General features: G+C 41.3%; 1 protein-coding gene across 7 annotated transcripts in view; it reads left to right on the top strand.

The window, feature by feature from the left end:
- The window catches only part of STARD13 (StAR related lipid transfer domain containing 13), a 513,277-nt gene that overhangs the window by 451,789 nt on the left and 45,251 nt on the right, over positions 1 to 16,237 (top strand). For all 7 annotated transcript variants that reach the window (XM_046028279.1, XM_046028283.1, XM_046028278.1 and 4 more), the window contains one exon: positions 1,475 to 1,556. In XM_046028279.1, the coding sequence (XP_045884235.1) occupies positions 1,475 to 1,556 (82 nt within the window). The remainder of the gene's footprint in view (positions 1 to 1,474; positions 1,557 to 16,237) is intronic.

Raw genomic sequence — 16,237 nt, 5'->3', positions numbered from 1 at the left:
TTATTTTTAGAAATTTCCTTCCTAAGGAAAAAAAAAATATCTGCTGTAAGTCAAAGGTACCTGTCAAATTGTGTTTAAGCCATAGACGTTGAATAAGCATTGTAAGAAAGAACAAATAGTATAGACCTTACGATGTGCCAGGTTCTTCTGAAAGCACTTTACCTACGCTATTCCTTTAATATTCTTAATACTGCAGGGTAAATATTATAGTTCTCATCATCTCCATTTTACAGATGAGGAAACACAGGCCCAAAAGAGGTTAGTTGAGTTGTCCCCAGTTCTACAGCTAGAGATTAGCAATGCCAAGACTCAAAGCCAAGGCAGCTGGGCTTCAGTGTCTCTGTTTTTCATTATTACGCACACTCCCTCTCTAGCAGAACAAGACAGTCTTCATTCTGGAATGAACTCACGTCACCACCTGGAATGCACTCGCGTTACTTTTACCATGAGAAGGGATTGCTTCTGTTCCCACTTCACATTAAGGTTTACATACCTTTAGATTTATTATAACTCGCACGGTGGAGATAATGCAAAATATAAAGCGAGAAAGAGAAAGAGTGGCAGGATGACGACAATGAATTGACATTGTCTGTTAGATTTGACTATGCCCTCTATTAGAATGATCTCCAAATTTTTCCCTCTGTGAATAAGGTACCTAAAATGAACACTGCATCTTGAGGACTGCCCTTGACCTCCAAAGTTGGCATGAATAGTCCGTGGGAGAAAAGTTATGATGTTGGAATCTGTTCTCTTTGGATAGAATCAGTTGTTTGAATATTTTGCTGATAGTCTAAAGTGACTCGAGATTTTGCTACAAAAGGACACATTCGAGGCCATTGAGCTTTGGGTATTTTGGGAAATTTTCTTTCTGAAGAAAACAAAATCTGCCAAATAAGTATTTCATGAACCGATCAAGGTAAAAGTCAGTGACGTTAGGTGGGTGATGAGAGTATAAAAAGCTCTTCACATGGGCAGATGTCTGCAATTAGGATGAACTACAACAATACAGGCACGTAGTGTTCGATCCTATCCAAGGGCAAGCACTGGGTTATTCTCATATTTCACACTTCTTTTGTGTCCTTAAAAGCATTTATTTGAGGTGCACCTGGGTGACTCAGTGGGTTAAAGCCTCTGCTTTCAGCTCAGGTCATGGTCTCAGGGTCCTGGGATCGAGCCCCGCATCTGGCTCTCTGCTCAGCGGGGAACCTGCTTCCTCCTCTCTCTCTGCCTGCCTCTCTGCCTACTTGTGATCTCTGTCTATCAAATAAATAAATAAAAATCTAAAAAAACAAAAAAAGCATTTATTTGATAAAAATAAAACTGTCTACTATCTTAAACATTACCAACACACCCATCAATGGGGTAGTACCTGCCAAGACTGGTCACATGTACTGAAATGTGGTGGTCAAAAAATACTGGTGCCCATTCAGATAAAAACAAGATGCAAAATCTTCTCTGTTTCTCTGTTTTTCAGATTCCCAATTTCCCATCAACATTGTGGCTGTCAAGAATGATCATGATTTTCTTGAAAAGGACCTTGTAGAACCTCTTTACAGGTAAATTGTGTGATTTTGTTACTTTCAATTGTGCAGTCTCTAATAGATATCACTGTATTGAAGAGCAAGTTCAACAGCTCTATAAGTGTTTATTGAGTGCCTACTATGTGCCAGGCCTGGGTCCAGGTTCTAAGTATGCCACAGGGAGCACGATTAGACCCTAGTTTTATGGAGCTTAAATCCTAATCAGAGTCTTCAGAAAGTAGATTGAGGAAAAAGAAAGAGAGAGTCAGTGAGAGAAAAAGAGAAGGAAGGGGAAAAGTTATCTCAGAGAGTGTTCATGCTATGAACAAACTAGAATAAGATGAAGCCATAGACCGTGGTGACTGGAGTCAAAGGTAGGTTAGTGGAACTAGGCAGCAGGGGAGGCCACAGCATGAGTGGCCAGAGAAGGCCTGAAAAACTCCATGAGTATGTCAAACTTGGTTGTATTTTTTGCAAAGGCAAATGATTATATCAGCAAGCTAGAATATGTAAGCTCAAGTAATTATATCAGCAACTTGGAATATTAAGCCTTTGCTATGTGATAGATGCTTGACAGAAGCAAAGATGTATATTATAAATTCTTCCTCAAAGAATTTATAATATGGTTGAATAAATCTAGTTGAAGAAATAAAGCATGAATACATGAACAAATAAGTAATAATTATAATTTGAGTGATAGGAAAATATGCCAGTGTAACCAATATCCAGGAACAATTAAATGCTCCATGAGAGGCTGTATGTGTCTGTAGGAATTTGAAGCTTCCTAACTAAAGCCCTGGAGAGAGGTCAAGGCTGGAGATAAATATTATTTACAGGAGATGAGTCATTTTTCCACGGCCACACAGCTAGCTGTGGGCTGAAATGACCTTAAACAGAGTACTTCGGAGCACCTGGCTAGCTTAGTCGGTGGAGCGTGCACCCTTGATCTCGGGGTTGTGAGTTTGAACCCCATGTTGGGTGTAGAGATTCCTTAAAAATAAAAAAGAATCTTTTAAAAAAAAGTAGTACTTAAAATTTACAATCCAGTGTTCTTTCTAGCACATTCCATGTTGATATCAAAGATGGCAGTTTAGTCAGAAAGTAATGATGACCAAAACTTTGTCAAGAAAGGAGAGACCAGTGTATGTTAGGATAGTGTGCAAATAATCTTAGCCTTCCTGAATCTTCAAACATGCATATTTTTGCATTCACTGTATGGTTCCTATATGGAGAGATGGTAGATTTGCATTAAGAAGTGATATTTGAATATTTAAGGAAAACAGTACCGTGGGTTTGCTTAACTGGGTAGAAGAGCAGAGAATGCTTAAAATCACAAATTATAGGAACGGGCTATTTGGGCTAGAAAACAAACGCAAAATGCCATTTGCAAGCATTTATGAGATAAATGGATAGTTTGATTGTGACTCTTTAAAGGTAATGAATTGGAAAAGCAGTGTTTTCAGGATGTCTGGGATACACCCCAAGCAGGAGCATCTCCCTCCTCATAAGATTTCACTCAACCCAGAACTGCTCTAAAAGCACCTCCTTCTGAGTTTTCCTTCTTAGTTTTAACCAAGGGCAATTTTATAGCTGCCTTTAAAAAAATAATAAGGAATTTTTATATTTTAATTATATTATATTGCATTATCATTTTCCACATTGAATGTTTTAAATTTATGTATTCTATTTTTGTTTAAAAAAATTTTTTTAAGATTTTTATCTTAGCTGTTTTAGAGAGAGAGAGCATTCATACACATGAGTGGGGGAGAGGGCAGAGAGAAAGAGAAAGAGAGAGCATCTCAAGCAGATTTCATGCTGAGCATGGAGCCCAATGTGGGGCTTTATTCCAGGACCCTGAGATCATGAAATGAGCCAAAATCAAGAGTCGGCCACTTAACCAACTGAGCCACCTAGGCACCCAAAATTTATGTTTTCTTTAAATCAAAACATAATATATACATATATGGATATATGGATATATACATATAAAGTAAAATTCACTATTTTGAGTGAACAGTTTTCAAGCATGTAACTGCCACCACAACCAATATGAAGAACAGCTCCATCACCCCCCAAAATTCCCTGGTTCCCCTCTGGCATCAACCTCTAACCCTGCTCCAAAGCCTGATCTGGCTTTTGTATCTATAGTTTTGCCTTTTCCAGAATACCATATAAATAAAGTCAAACAAAATGTAGGCTTATTTTTTTTTTAAGATTTTATTTATTTATTTGACAGAGAGAGATCACAAGTAGGCAAAGAGGCAGGCAGAGAAGGGGGGGAAGCAGGCTCCCTGCTGGGCAGAAATCCTGATGTGGGGCTCGATCCCAGGACCCTGAGACCATAACCTGAGCTGAAAGCAGAGACTTAACCCACTGAGCCACCCAGGTGCCCCAGTATGTAGCCTTTTGAGCCTGGCTTCTTTTACTGAGTGTAGTACACTTAAGGTTCCTCCATGTCATTGGTGTGTCAGTCAGTACCAAAACTGAGTAGTGTTACATTATATTTCTGTACTACAGTCTGTCTGTTCACCAGCTGAAGGATGTTTGAGTTGTCATCAGTTTGGGTAGTTATAAAGCAACTATAAACATTCATATTCAAGGTTTTGTGTGACCAAAAGCCTTCATTTTTTTTGGGTAAAATCCTAGGAAGGGGATCATAGGGTCCATTTAATAACTGTATTCTAACTTTATAAGAAACCACCAGACATTTCAAAAGTGATCCTATTGTTTTGCATTTTCACCAGCAATGTATAAGAGTTCTGGTTGCTCCACATCTTTGTCAGCCCTTGGTGCTGTCGGTTTTTGTTTTTTTTTTTTTAATTGATGTGTAGTGGACACACAATGTTACATTAGTTTCAGGTGTACATCACTGTGACTCAGCAAGTCTATACATTGTGCTATGCTCTCACAAGTGGGACTCCCATCTGTCACCATACAACCCTATTACATTACCACTGATTATATTTCCTAGGCTGTACCTTTGATCCCCATGACATATATTGTTTGTTTTGTTTTTAGTCATTCTAGATATCAGAGTTATCTCAATATGAGTATAGTTTTCATTTCCTTAATGAGTAATGATGTTGAATGCCCTGTTATTTGCCATACCTGTATTTTCTTCAAGTCTTTGCCCAGTTTTAAAGTTTGATTGTTTGTTTTCTCACTGAGTTTTGAGAGTTCCTTATATGCTCTAAACATAAATAATTTGTCAGATGTGGGTCTTGTGTTTTCTGCCAGTCTGTAGCTTGTCTTTAAGATCTCTCTCTCTCTTTTTTTTTTTAAGATTTTATTTATTCATTTGAGAGAGAGGGAGAGAGCACAAGTAGGACGAGGTCAGAGGGAGAAGGAGAAGCAGGCTCCCCGCTGAGTAGGGAGCAAGATGTGGGGCTAGATCCCAGAACCCTGGGATCATGGATCATGACCTGAGCCAAAGGCAGACAAGATTCATTTTTCACACATCAGCATCCCACTGGTTTGGCACTGTATTGAAAAGGTTAACTTTCTTCAGTGAATTGCCTTTGTACCTTTGTATTGTATCTTTGTATTGTAAATCAGTTGACCATGATGTAAGTCTATTTCTAGACTGTCTATTCTATTCCATTTATCTGTATGCCTAATTAGTCTTTCATCAATATGACACAGGATTACTTAGCTTTATGTATGTCTTGGAATCCAATACTATATGTCCTCCAACTTTGTTCTTTTGTTCTGGAATTGTTTTGCCTATTCTAGTTCCTCTGCCTTTTCATATAAATTTTAGAAACAACTTGTTGGTATCTATTTTAAAAAATCCTCTGGAGTATTGATTTGGATTATGTTGAATCCATAAATCAGTCTGGGGAGAACTGATGGCTTAATGGTACTGAATCTTGCAATGCATAAATACAGTGTATGTTTCTTTTTATTTAGGTCTCCTTTGGTTTTTGTTTTTTGTTTTGTTTTGTTTTTTTTTTTTTTCAAAACCTGACTTGTAGTTTTCAGCATATGGATACTACACATCCTCAAAAGTATTTAAGAATTTCATGTCTTGTGGTGCTATTGCAAATAGTACATATTTTTTTATCATTTCAATTTCTAGTTGCTCATTAATAGAATGTAAATTTTTTAAAAGATTTTATTTATTATTTGACAGAGAGAGACACAGCAAGAGAGGGAACACAAGTGGGATGGGGAGGGAGCCAGAGAAGGAGAGGCAGGCTTCCCTTTGAGCAGGGAGCCCGATGTGAGGCTTGATCCCAGGACTCTGGGATCATGACCTGAGCAGAAAGCAGATGCTTAATGCCTAAACCACCCAGGTGTCCCTGTAAATTTTTTTATATATTTTTCTTGCATCCTACAGTCTTTCTAAATTCACTCATTAGTTCCTAGTAGCTTCATCATAAATTTCTAAAATTTCATTTCTAAATATAAACAAAGGATTACACTGTAAACCAAGAATAAAAATTACAGCACATATTTTCAAGTCAGGATTGCAGAGGCAAACACTGTCTCTGATTGTGTAGTTATGTTCACTGGTGACATGGCTAACAAGCTTTGAATCTCATACATGTGGGTGATAAATCCTTATCTGTTCACTGCTGTTTGTGATCTCAGATTCCTTGATGAAATTCTAGACTTTTCCATCAGAGTCTACTCTTTTTTTTTTTTTTTAAAGGTTTTTATATATTTATTTAAGAGAGAGAAAGAGGGAGAGGGAGAGAGCATGAGCAGTGGGCAAGGGCAGATGGAAAGGGACAAGCAGACTCTCTCCTGAGCAGGGAGCCTGACTTGGGGCTCAGTCGCCGGACCCTGGGATAATAACCTGAGGCCAAAGCAGATGCTTAACCGACTGAGCCACCCAGGCACCGCCCACAAGGTCTGCTCTTTAAAAAAAAAAAAAAAAAAAAAAAAAGCCCTTCAGACATGTTTAAGAGATGACCCAGTACAATGAATGTGAAATCATGTAGCGATACAACGTTCTGAATAATACTATTAGTGTCAGCCAGAAAAATCTGGAAGCCTTCTTTTGCAGAGCCCGTGCCCCTTCTCTGATATAGCCCAAGACAGGATCATGCAGACACACCCTGAGAGGTATGGCTGTGTAAACATGTGTAAGTGTGGCAATGCCAGACGCCACAGAGTTCTTGGCAGGGGCCCAGCTTGCGGAAAAATGGTGAGAGTGGCAGGAGGTTGTTATAATTGGAATAATTCTTATGATCGCTGTGTCTCCAAAAATATCATTAAGTAAGGAAAGTGTTTGGCTGGAGGTATGCGAGCGGAGATTCTTGGGGTGTAGGAGGGGTAGGTGAAACAGAGGCCAAAGGAGTAGTGACGGCAGGGTGGGGCGAAGGAAGCAGGCACGGTACGGAGGCAGAGAAGGGGGTGGCTGCTAAGGGGACATGTATGCAGTTTCTTTCCCCCTCATTACAAGTTCCACCAAGACACTGAGGTCCCATGTGGCAAATAGTGGAAAGCAAGCAGAAGGAAGACCTCCAGCCTGAGGGGAATGACCACACTTATGAAATCTTGAGATCGAGGAGTGGTTAATGAGACACTCGCCCACTCACATGGTGTGTAATGACTGATGCCTGGAGAGCGGTAAGGGGTTGTGATTTTATTCCTTTTCTCATGGATACATCGCAGACAGAGTGATAGAGTTGGTCTCCTGTTTTATTTGGAAGCTTTGTGGGCTCTGCATTTCTCATGCATATTTGCAGTGCTGAGCTAATGCAGAATCATAAAGGGAACCCGTAGCCAGGAGGCACGTAACTTCTGCCAGGTAGACAAATGAAGACAAGAAGGCTGAACGTCTCCTGCGAATGTTACCCACGACAAGAATTTTACTCACCTTTGGTTTTCTGGAAGCATCTCACCTGCGTGGACAGACAGTTAGTGTCCTAGGTCCTAACTGCACGTAGTAAGTTGTGGAGCAACTTTTATTTTTAAGATTATTTATTTATTTATTTGACAGATAGAGATCACAAGTAGGCAGAGAGGCAGGCAGAGAGAGAGAGCCAGATGCGGGGCTCGATCCCAGGACCTTGGGATCATGACCTGAGCCGAAGGCAGAGGCTTTAACCCCCTGAGCCACCCAGACATCCCCAGTGTTAACTTTTTGATTGGCTGGAAAAATATAGCATACTGAGATTATTGATGACAAAGAAGACCCATGCCTGGCCTGCAATATGTAGAGGTGTACCCCCTTTCTTTTAGGTCTCAAACACTAGACAGGTTTGCTGTTTTCCCTAAAGGTGTGAACTTCCAGGCTGGCAACCATGTCTTACCATAGCTTCTGTGACTCTGACAACGCCAGCACGTAGTAGGTGCTCTGCAAACATTTGTGACTGCAAGTCAGAGTAGTGCAGTTGCTTATCTTAGCAACCTCAATTATAATTTTGTTTTGATGTTCTTTGATTGAATTCTTAATTGAAAATATTTTCCCCTGTGAGTAATGAAAAGCAAATTGCAAGTCTAAGTACCTAGATGAGCTAATTGAAACTGTTAACTGTATCAGAATGTAGGAATAGCCAAGGTGTCAAAATAGCTTGCAAAGTTTGTCACCTTTCAAGCAAATTGCAGCAAGTCACAGCCCCTCAATGGGATTTTTTAAGGATAAGTAATATGTTCGATTTGCATGTTGATTTGCAATATTCACTCAGACTGATAGTATAGGGCTCTGATGTTCAAGGTGACCTGTGAATTTCCAGTTTAATATTAGGTCAATAAACTGTCCATGTAACTTACGTCGTTAGTAAGTACTAGTTAATTGTATTGTGTGTGAAACTAAGGCATTACCTTGTTCAGCACTGTTTCAGGGAGATGTGGAATTGATTTGGATTCTGGAGTGCATCTATCATTGCCCTTTGTATTTAAAAGGAGAATTAATGATCATGGTTTTCATGTGGGGCAGGGGAGTTTGTGGAGAAGAATGCTGACAGAAATGATGTTTATGATTTACCTCTGCACACAAATGCATATCGTTGAGTATGTTAAATAACATTAATAATATTGAATCATGGTAGTCTTTATGAATATTGATATATATTAGATATTTTCTCTTTTAGAGTATTTATCACAGAATATGTACAGTATTATATATTTTGTTATGTCATATAATGACATGACAATTAACTGGACTGAAACCTTGGACACATCATTGAGGGAAATGTATAGGGGTTATGTAATAATCATGGTCACTTCCAACTTTAAAATTCTGAGCTATTAAAAAATATATAGAGATCCTAGTAAGTGGTGATTTTATTTTTTTAAACACAAAGTGCTCGTTATCTACTGAGCATCACTCTAAGCATTCCACAAATACTTATTTGTTTACTTCTTATAACAACCCTATAAAGTAACTCTAACTAATGTGATTCCCGTTTCACAGATAACATAATTGAGGCACAGAGGTATAAAATAATTGGCCCACTCACAGCTACTGAATGGCATTGCTAGGATTCAAAGCCAGACAGGCTGCTTCTGGAGCTTCCAGAGAAAGCTTAGGTCTTCTTGTGAAATGCAATTTGGAGTGCTTTCCATTTCTTCCTTTGAGGGTGAGTTTTCCAAAGATGTCTAGGTTGCCCTGCGAGTTCCTGAGTTTGACTTATAAATCCCAAGAATAGAAATTATGGTTGCATTTCCACCTTATTCTTCATGGAACTCCGTATTTAAAAATACTAATAATTAAAGGAAAAGTTGAAAGCACATGGTTCTTTTGTGAAGCTATTAGATCTGATTTACTGCCAGAAGAGTGGCAGCCCTTTCTCGTTCACTCCTTTAGTCAGCTTGGTTCATCCAGGCTGTCTCTTCAGGCGTCTCTGCTGCAGAGAACAATAAGCCAGAATCCTCACCCTGAGGTCTCTGTCTAATGCAGTGGCCTCAGCCTGGAAGGGGAGGAATATTTTGTCCTCCTCTCAACACCCAGGGACATATTTTTCTCATCACAGCTGGGCCATGCATCTAGTGACTGGAGGTCCGGGATGTCGCCAAACCTCCCAATGTGCTGGGCATCCCCACAACCAGGAATTGTTTGGCCTCAAATGCCAGTCGTGCCAGGGTTGAGAGATGAGTCAATGAGGATTTACTTGGAAGAATGATATCACTAGAAGTACAGATGCAGGGGAAGGGGTTTCAGAGAGGGCTTCTTGGAAAAATGACCCTAACAGGCCAGTAGGGATTATCCAGACAAGAACCATAAAATTTTGATGTGCCTCTTTTGAACCTTTAGCTTTTGGGTTTTTTTAACTAAGTTAATGTGCAGGAAAGACATCTTTATCCCTACCCCCACCTCCGCTATGAACCTTACCGCAATGTAGCCTGTATGGTTTAGGGCAGCTTTGGGGTACAGGTACAGACATGGCAGGGTGAGAGGTAGGGACTTTCACACACACACATAGACACACACACACACACACACACACACACACGAAAAACATTGGTCTTTGTATTTTAAAATGGCCTGTTATGTAACCTTTTCCAACCAGCTACTCAAAATGACTTCTATGTGTATAAACTTTGAGGAGGAATACACAAGAAACTACAAAATAGAACAGCAAATTGAGGGTTTATGTTTTTAATTACATATATATTAGATCTATATTAGATATTTTGTATTGCATTATTAAAAACATTAGCAGCGTTTTTAAAAATGCCTTCCTTTGCCAGATAAATAATAGATAACGATGGCTACCATTTCGTGAGTACTTACCATTGCTTAGTAGCACACTAAACTCTTTACATTGGTGTCATTTCATCTTCACAGGGCCCTATAAATAAGAGGTGTTGTTAGTATTGCTGCAATTCAGATGTAAGGGTGACCAGACTCCTCTTGGTCTGAGCAGCTGGGGGTGGTGAGGCCCCTTTCTAAGGCAGGGGCAGCTGTGGAGTTTGGCCTGGGTCTGAGCAGGGGAAAGTGTGATGGGCTGAGGTGCCTGGGGGACTGGGACCCGGAGAGATGTCCAGTGTGAGGCAGGTGTGCAAGTCGCCAGAGACCTTAGCTGGAGACAGAGATGCAGGGTCATCCACACATATGGGTACAAAGGTCCTAAGAATGTGTGAGGTCACTCAGGGACAGTACGAGAACGGAAGAGGACCACGACTGAATGCTGGTGGCCCATATCCATGAAGCAGGCAGGGAAGGAGAATCTCAGGGCCCAAAGGGAGTGCTCTAGCCTTCCAATAACCCCGGCCTGTTTGTGCTTTGCTTTTCACCTTTGAACCTCTCAGAGAAATCTCTGCTTGTGACCCTTGCTTCAACTTGGACCTGTCCTCACTAGAGAAATCGTCTAGATTAGATGCTGTTGCTTTGAACGATTAGAGGCTGAGGACACCCCGTCTGGTTTTTCCAATGCCAGGTGTATGTGAATTTGAAATATATCTGAAATCCTGCAAACTGAACAAGTCCCAGAAAACCTGCTCCTTTAAGTTCTTAATTGTTGGGCCACTGTGGCTACTGAAGCTTATTGATTTTCCAGGGGCCTTATGCTCTTCCTTGAAACGTTGATTATTAGAACCTATATCTTATTTAAAATTATTTTTCTTGGATGTAGTGTACAACCTGGTGACAAGACTCAATGATACTGTATGGTATATTTGAAAATTGCTTAGAGACTAAATCTTAAAAAGTTCCCATTGCAAGAAAAACAAAGTAACGAGATGTGGCTGTGGATGCGGACTGGACTTCCGGTGGTGCTCGTGCTGCAATATACACAGACATCAAATCATGATGTGGCACGCCTAGAACAAACACAGCGTTACATGTGAATTATATCTCAATCAAAAAACTATTTTACAATTTTTTTACAAAATAATTTTACAATTATTTTACAAAATTATTTTACAAATCCCACCGTTGCACTCCCACATCCTCTCCCTCCACAACATACACATGCTTCATTTTTCCTGTAGCTAGATCTGTCTGTGCCTCACTGTTTGCCCCCCACACTCCAGCTGATATCCAGGCACAGTTGCTTGTGGGGTTTCGGTCTGGAAGAGAGGTCAGCCTTTCTGCCGCAGCGTGACCTGCTGGTTGGAGAACAGCTCGAGTGAAAAGCTCAACAGGCCTTCACGGACTCAGCGGTGGCTCAGGGATACCCACTTGGGGACTTTTGACTACACTCTTCTTCCCCCCTGACGCCATAAACCCTCTGGCTGGACAGCCTGTGATTTCTGAAAGCCTCCCCACCTCTTGCTGAGTTACACACCGGAGCTGTCAGACAGGCATAGCTCTCCACCCTGCTCTGCAGAGCCTGTTTTGTAAACTCCCCGGGGCAACCTGGAGAACTTTCCCAGGCCCTGCACTCCTGTCTGCAGAGGAGGAGCTCCTGCCCCCCCTTTCCTTTGATCCCTGGGTCAGGAGGAATCTCCTGCGTCTCCCTGACTGTTTCTGAAGGGCTTTGAGCGCCACGCCCCGAACACTCCTTAGCAGGCAAGACTAGATCCCTTCAGCCCCTAACACTTGAGTGGAGGGTGAAGAGTTCAGGCTGTGGGCTTTAATCCGAATCCCACGCTGGGGATGAATGTATAGCTTTGCTTGTTGCTCTTCTCGTGGCTTTGGCAGGAATATGAGAAATATCACAGGAAACTGGCCATGAAATCAGCATGGGAGACCTCAGGACTGGTCTGAGTCCGGTAGTTAAACTGTAAAATTGGAATCTAAAATGTGAGGAAGGGAAGGGTTTTGTTGCTTGGTCCACAGAGAGAGGGCCTTCTCTGTCTCCCAGATAGGCCTCCATCACCATGGAAGCGGAAGAATCCTCTTGGATGCTCGGCCCGGACCACCCTTCTGTCACGCTCAGACACTCCCATCACACGCGTTGCTCACAGATCCCAGCCCTCCCAGCAAGCACACCACTGTGCCTTTTCCTGGTCCTTCTGTGTGACCCCTGAATCTTGCCCCTCTGGGCACTCTCTCTCTCAGGGTCTCCCTCCTGTGTGCTCAGAGCAGTTTAGGCACCCCACGATTTGATGCTGACCCCTGCCCCACCCCGGTTCTGGTTAGCTGGGGATCGATGCATTCTACCAGCTTCTAGAAGCTCCATAGTAAGGACTGTATCTTACGCGGTGGTGTAGCGTGGGTGTCTCGTGGCCTTGTGCTGAGCGGGAATTCAGTAAATGTGTGTTAAATTGAACTGGAAGCTGGAAGAAAATAACCTGTCGGTCCATGAGTTATATTATTGCTTCTACATGTAAAGAAAACGTTCTCTTCTTCTCTGCCCTGGTTAACTGCTAAATCCAAAAGGCACATTTTAAGTTGTATAGCACTTACTTTTCCATATATATCTGGTACAACTAACCGTGGCCTCCCTCCTTTCCAGAATGCTCGTTCTGTGACTTCTTGGATTTGGCCTACAGCTAGTTCCGTTGCCCTCTTACCTACCTGAGCCTGGTTCCTCCTCGCTGGCCAGTGCCTTACACACGGGAGTTTCCAGGGTTCTGAATTCTCTCTGGATGGTTGGCTCAGTTACTCTACATCTTCTGTGTATATCATCTCTCCGCCCACCATTCCCGAGTAGGTCTCGATGTCCTAAAGGACGCGAAAATTTAATACCTCCAAATATGAGCTGTTTATTTTCTCCCTCCCAGCTCTCTACCAACTTCCCTAAGTGACTGCTTCTGTGTTTGGTGGCACAATGACAAAGCCTGAAATCTGGGAGTCGCCCTCTCTTTCTGTCCTTCCGCAGCTTACACAACAAAAACCAAAAGCTTCATCTGCTCTCACTCCCGTCTTCTCCTTGCCATTTCTCGCCCACACTATCGTAAACACGTCCTAACTGTTCTTCAGCTCATTCTCCATCCTGCCACCACTTACGTTTGTGACGTGCCATCAAATTACGTTACTCTCCTGTTCAAGATCCTTCAGTAGCTCCCCCTCGCCCAGATGGCTCTTGACATATTCATTTTGGTCCTTTGTGATCTAGACCCTGCCTTTCTCTGCAGTTTCTCCCACTCACAGACTTGAAACATTCAGGCTAAAGCATGCTATCTAATACCTGTTTGCTTTGCCTGTAATTCTTTTAGCTTAGACAGCAGATTTCTCTTAGTCCTTCACAGGCTTGCTTAAATTATCTCTCCTTTGGAAGGTTTTGTCTTTATGCACTCAGGAAGTGTGTTGCTCCTTCTTCTCTTTGTCACGTTTACATCACACGCAGAACTGTGAGGTTCCCAAGGGCAGATCCCACATCCTGGTCACCTCTGCATTCCCAGAACCTCCCCTTCTTCCTGGTACATGGTACACCGTTGGATGGACAAGTCTTGACTTCTTTTCTTCTTATTGACTTTCCCATTAGAACCTCGGGTTTCACTCTTAACATGAGATTTCTGTTTCCCCTTACTAATGGATTAGCCCCTTCTTAAGGATTCTGAAGACAACTGTAGAAATGAACAGGTTCTGGCAGCAATATGGTTGTGACATTTCTTCTAAAAAGATCAAAGTGCTTTGCTTATGTTAACACAGAAATCCAGTGTGCCCAAAGCGCAAAGTGGACAGGCTTCATCATGTGTACTGGATTTTCTCTTTCCGTGGAGAAAAAGGAGAGGGGAAGGAAACTGCCATTTATTGAAGAGCCTGTGTTAGCAACAGGACGATGCTCTCATTTTCCAGGCCCCACTGCAATTCTTCTTGGGTAGGCAGGAGCAGAGAAATCTCTGGCGGGAAGAAGTCCTAGCTCCACTGCTAAGTAATGTGTGGCTCCCTTGAGCAGGTGGTCCTCTCAGATCCTTAGTCTCTTCATCCGAAAATTCTTTTCATCAGACCAAATTGTCCCCAGAGTCTGCCAAGCTCTTAAGTTTCTTTAGCAAACATTTACCGAGAGGATTCACTTTAGCCAGTGCCTGTGCTAGACATTAGGATGCAAATAAGATTCAGTGGGGGAGAATAATTCTGTTACTCTGACTGTACAAAGTCTATTGCGACTACTTAAAAATCAATCACTGATTGGACCTATATAAACAAAGCATGTTCTGTTAAGAAAGAAAAACCTACTGAAACTACCATGTATGAACTTTCCTGCTAGGCCTACCGTGGATTAGAAGAATAAATTTTGGTTTCTGCCTCAAAAGAAACTCTAATCCAGTGGAGGATACACTGTTCATGCAGCAAATAAAATAAGTTTTATAATCAAAATTATTATTCATGCAGGACTAGTTTTTCAGGAAACCAGTACTAGGCCAACTCAGATTATCTATCTGAAGGGTTTTCTATTATTTCACAGTAAGTTAGAGGTAAACAAATACCAATGCTGAACACTTGTCCTGAATGCAGATTGGCTTCATTCATAGCAGAATTTCACAGGGGTTTTGCTAAAGTGCCCTGCATACTTCTGTTATGCGACATGTTCTTTTACCTGAGGCAGCCAGTCCTTAAAGAGCCATTTACATCTCTCCGGGATGTGTGTTTCATCTGTTTTGTATTCTTGTGGAGTCTAGCCATTGTTTACTCTACCTTGTGCAAGATAAGTCACAGGCTGGTGCTACACCACGCTGAACTGTCAATCTAGCTTCAGGCCACCGTAGAGATTATCTTCTCTCTTTGTGTCTTTTTTTTTTTTTCATCTTAGCAAATCAGCTCATTTTTTTTCCCAGCATTATTTGAGGCATATTTGACAAATAAAATTATAAGATATTTAAAGTGTACAACCTGTGGCTCTGATATACATACACATTTTGAAAGGAAGAGTTGAATGGCTGTGTGTATGATACTTGAAATTGTACCCAGAATTTCGACAGTGTCTTCGATGATGATAGTTTTGCAGATAGGATTGAGAACTTAATGGGCAAGTAGATGGAGAGCAAAAGCAATGCAGATCACTTTACATCAGTAATTTCGAAGTTGGATAAATAAAGTGATTTTTAAAATAGACTTTATAAAGAGCCCATTTAGTTTACAAAAAAATTGAGCAGGAAGTACAGGGAGTTCCTCTAGACCCCTGTACCATATACAGCCTCCCCCGCCGGCAGCATACCACACAGAGTGGGACACGTCTGTTCCTGACCCTACACCAACACATCATCATCACCCGAAGTCCATAATTTGCGTTAGGTTTTACTCTTGGTCTTACACATTCTCTGACTTTGATAAATGTGTAATGATTTGTATTCACCATTATTGTACCATACAAAATAGTTGCACAGCCTGAAAATCCTTTGTGCCCTGACTACTCAGCCCTCTCTCCCTCCTGCCTCCTAAAAACCACTGATCTTTTTAATGTCTCCATAGTTTTGCCTTTTCCAGATCATCCTATAGTTGGAATCACACAGTATGTGGCCCTCTCAGACTGGCTTCTTCACTTCATGATTTGTCTTTTCGTGGCTTGATGGCTCAATTCTTCTTAGTGCTGGATAATATTCCATTATCTGAAAGTACTACAATTAATTTATCCATTCATCTAGTAAAGGACATCTGGTTGTATCCAAGTTTTTGCAGTTGTGAATAAAGCTGCTAGCAACATTCCTGTGCAGGTTGTTTTTTTTTTTTTTTTTTTTTATGTATACATAAGTTTTCAACTCATTTGGATAAATACCAACGAGTGTGATGGTTCAGTCCTATGGTAAGAGTATGTTTAGCAGTAAGAAACTACCAAACTATCCTCCAAAGTACTGTGCCATTTTCCATTCCCAGCTGCAGAGAATGAGCATTCATGTTGGTCCACATTCTTGTTAGCATTTGGTGTGGTCAATGTTTTAGAATTTTGTCATTCTAATAGGTGTACCATGTTTATCTCATGGCTATTTTTAATGTG

Source organism: Meles meles, chromosome 14 (genome assembly GCF_922984935.1).
Source record: "Meles meles chromosome 14, mMelMel3.1 paternal haplotype, whole genome shotgun sequence".
Classification (NCBI taxonomy): domain Eukaryota; kingdom Metazoa; phylum Chordata; class Mammalia; order Carnivora; family Mustelidae; genus Meles; species Meles meles.
This window is presented reverse-complemented; position numbering and strand designations above follow the sequence as displayed.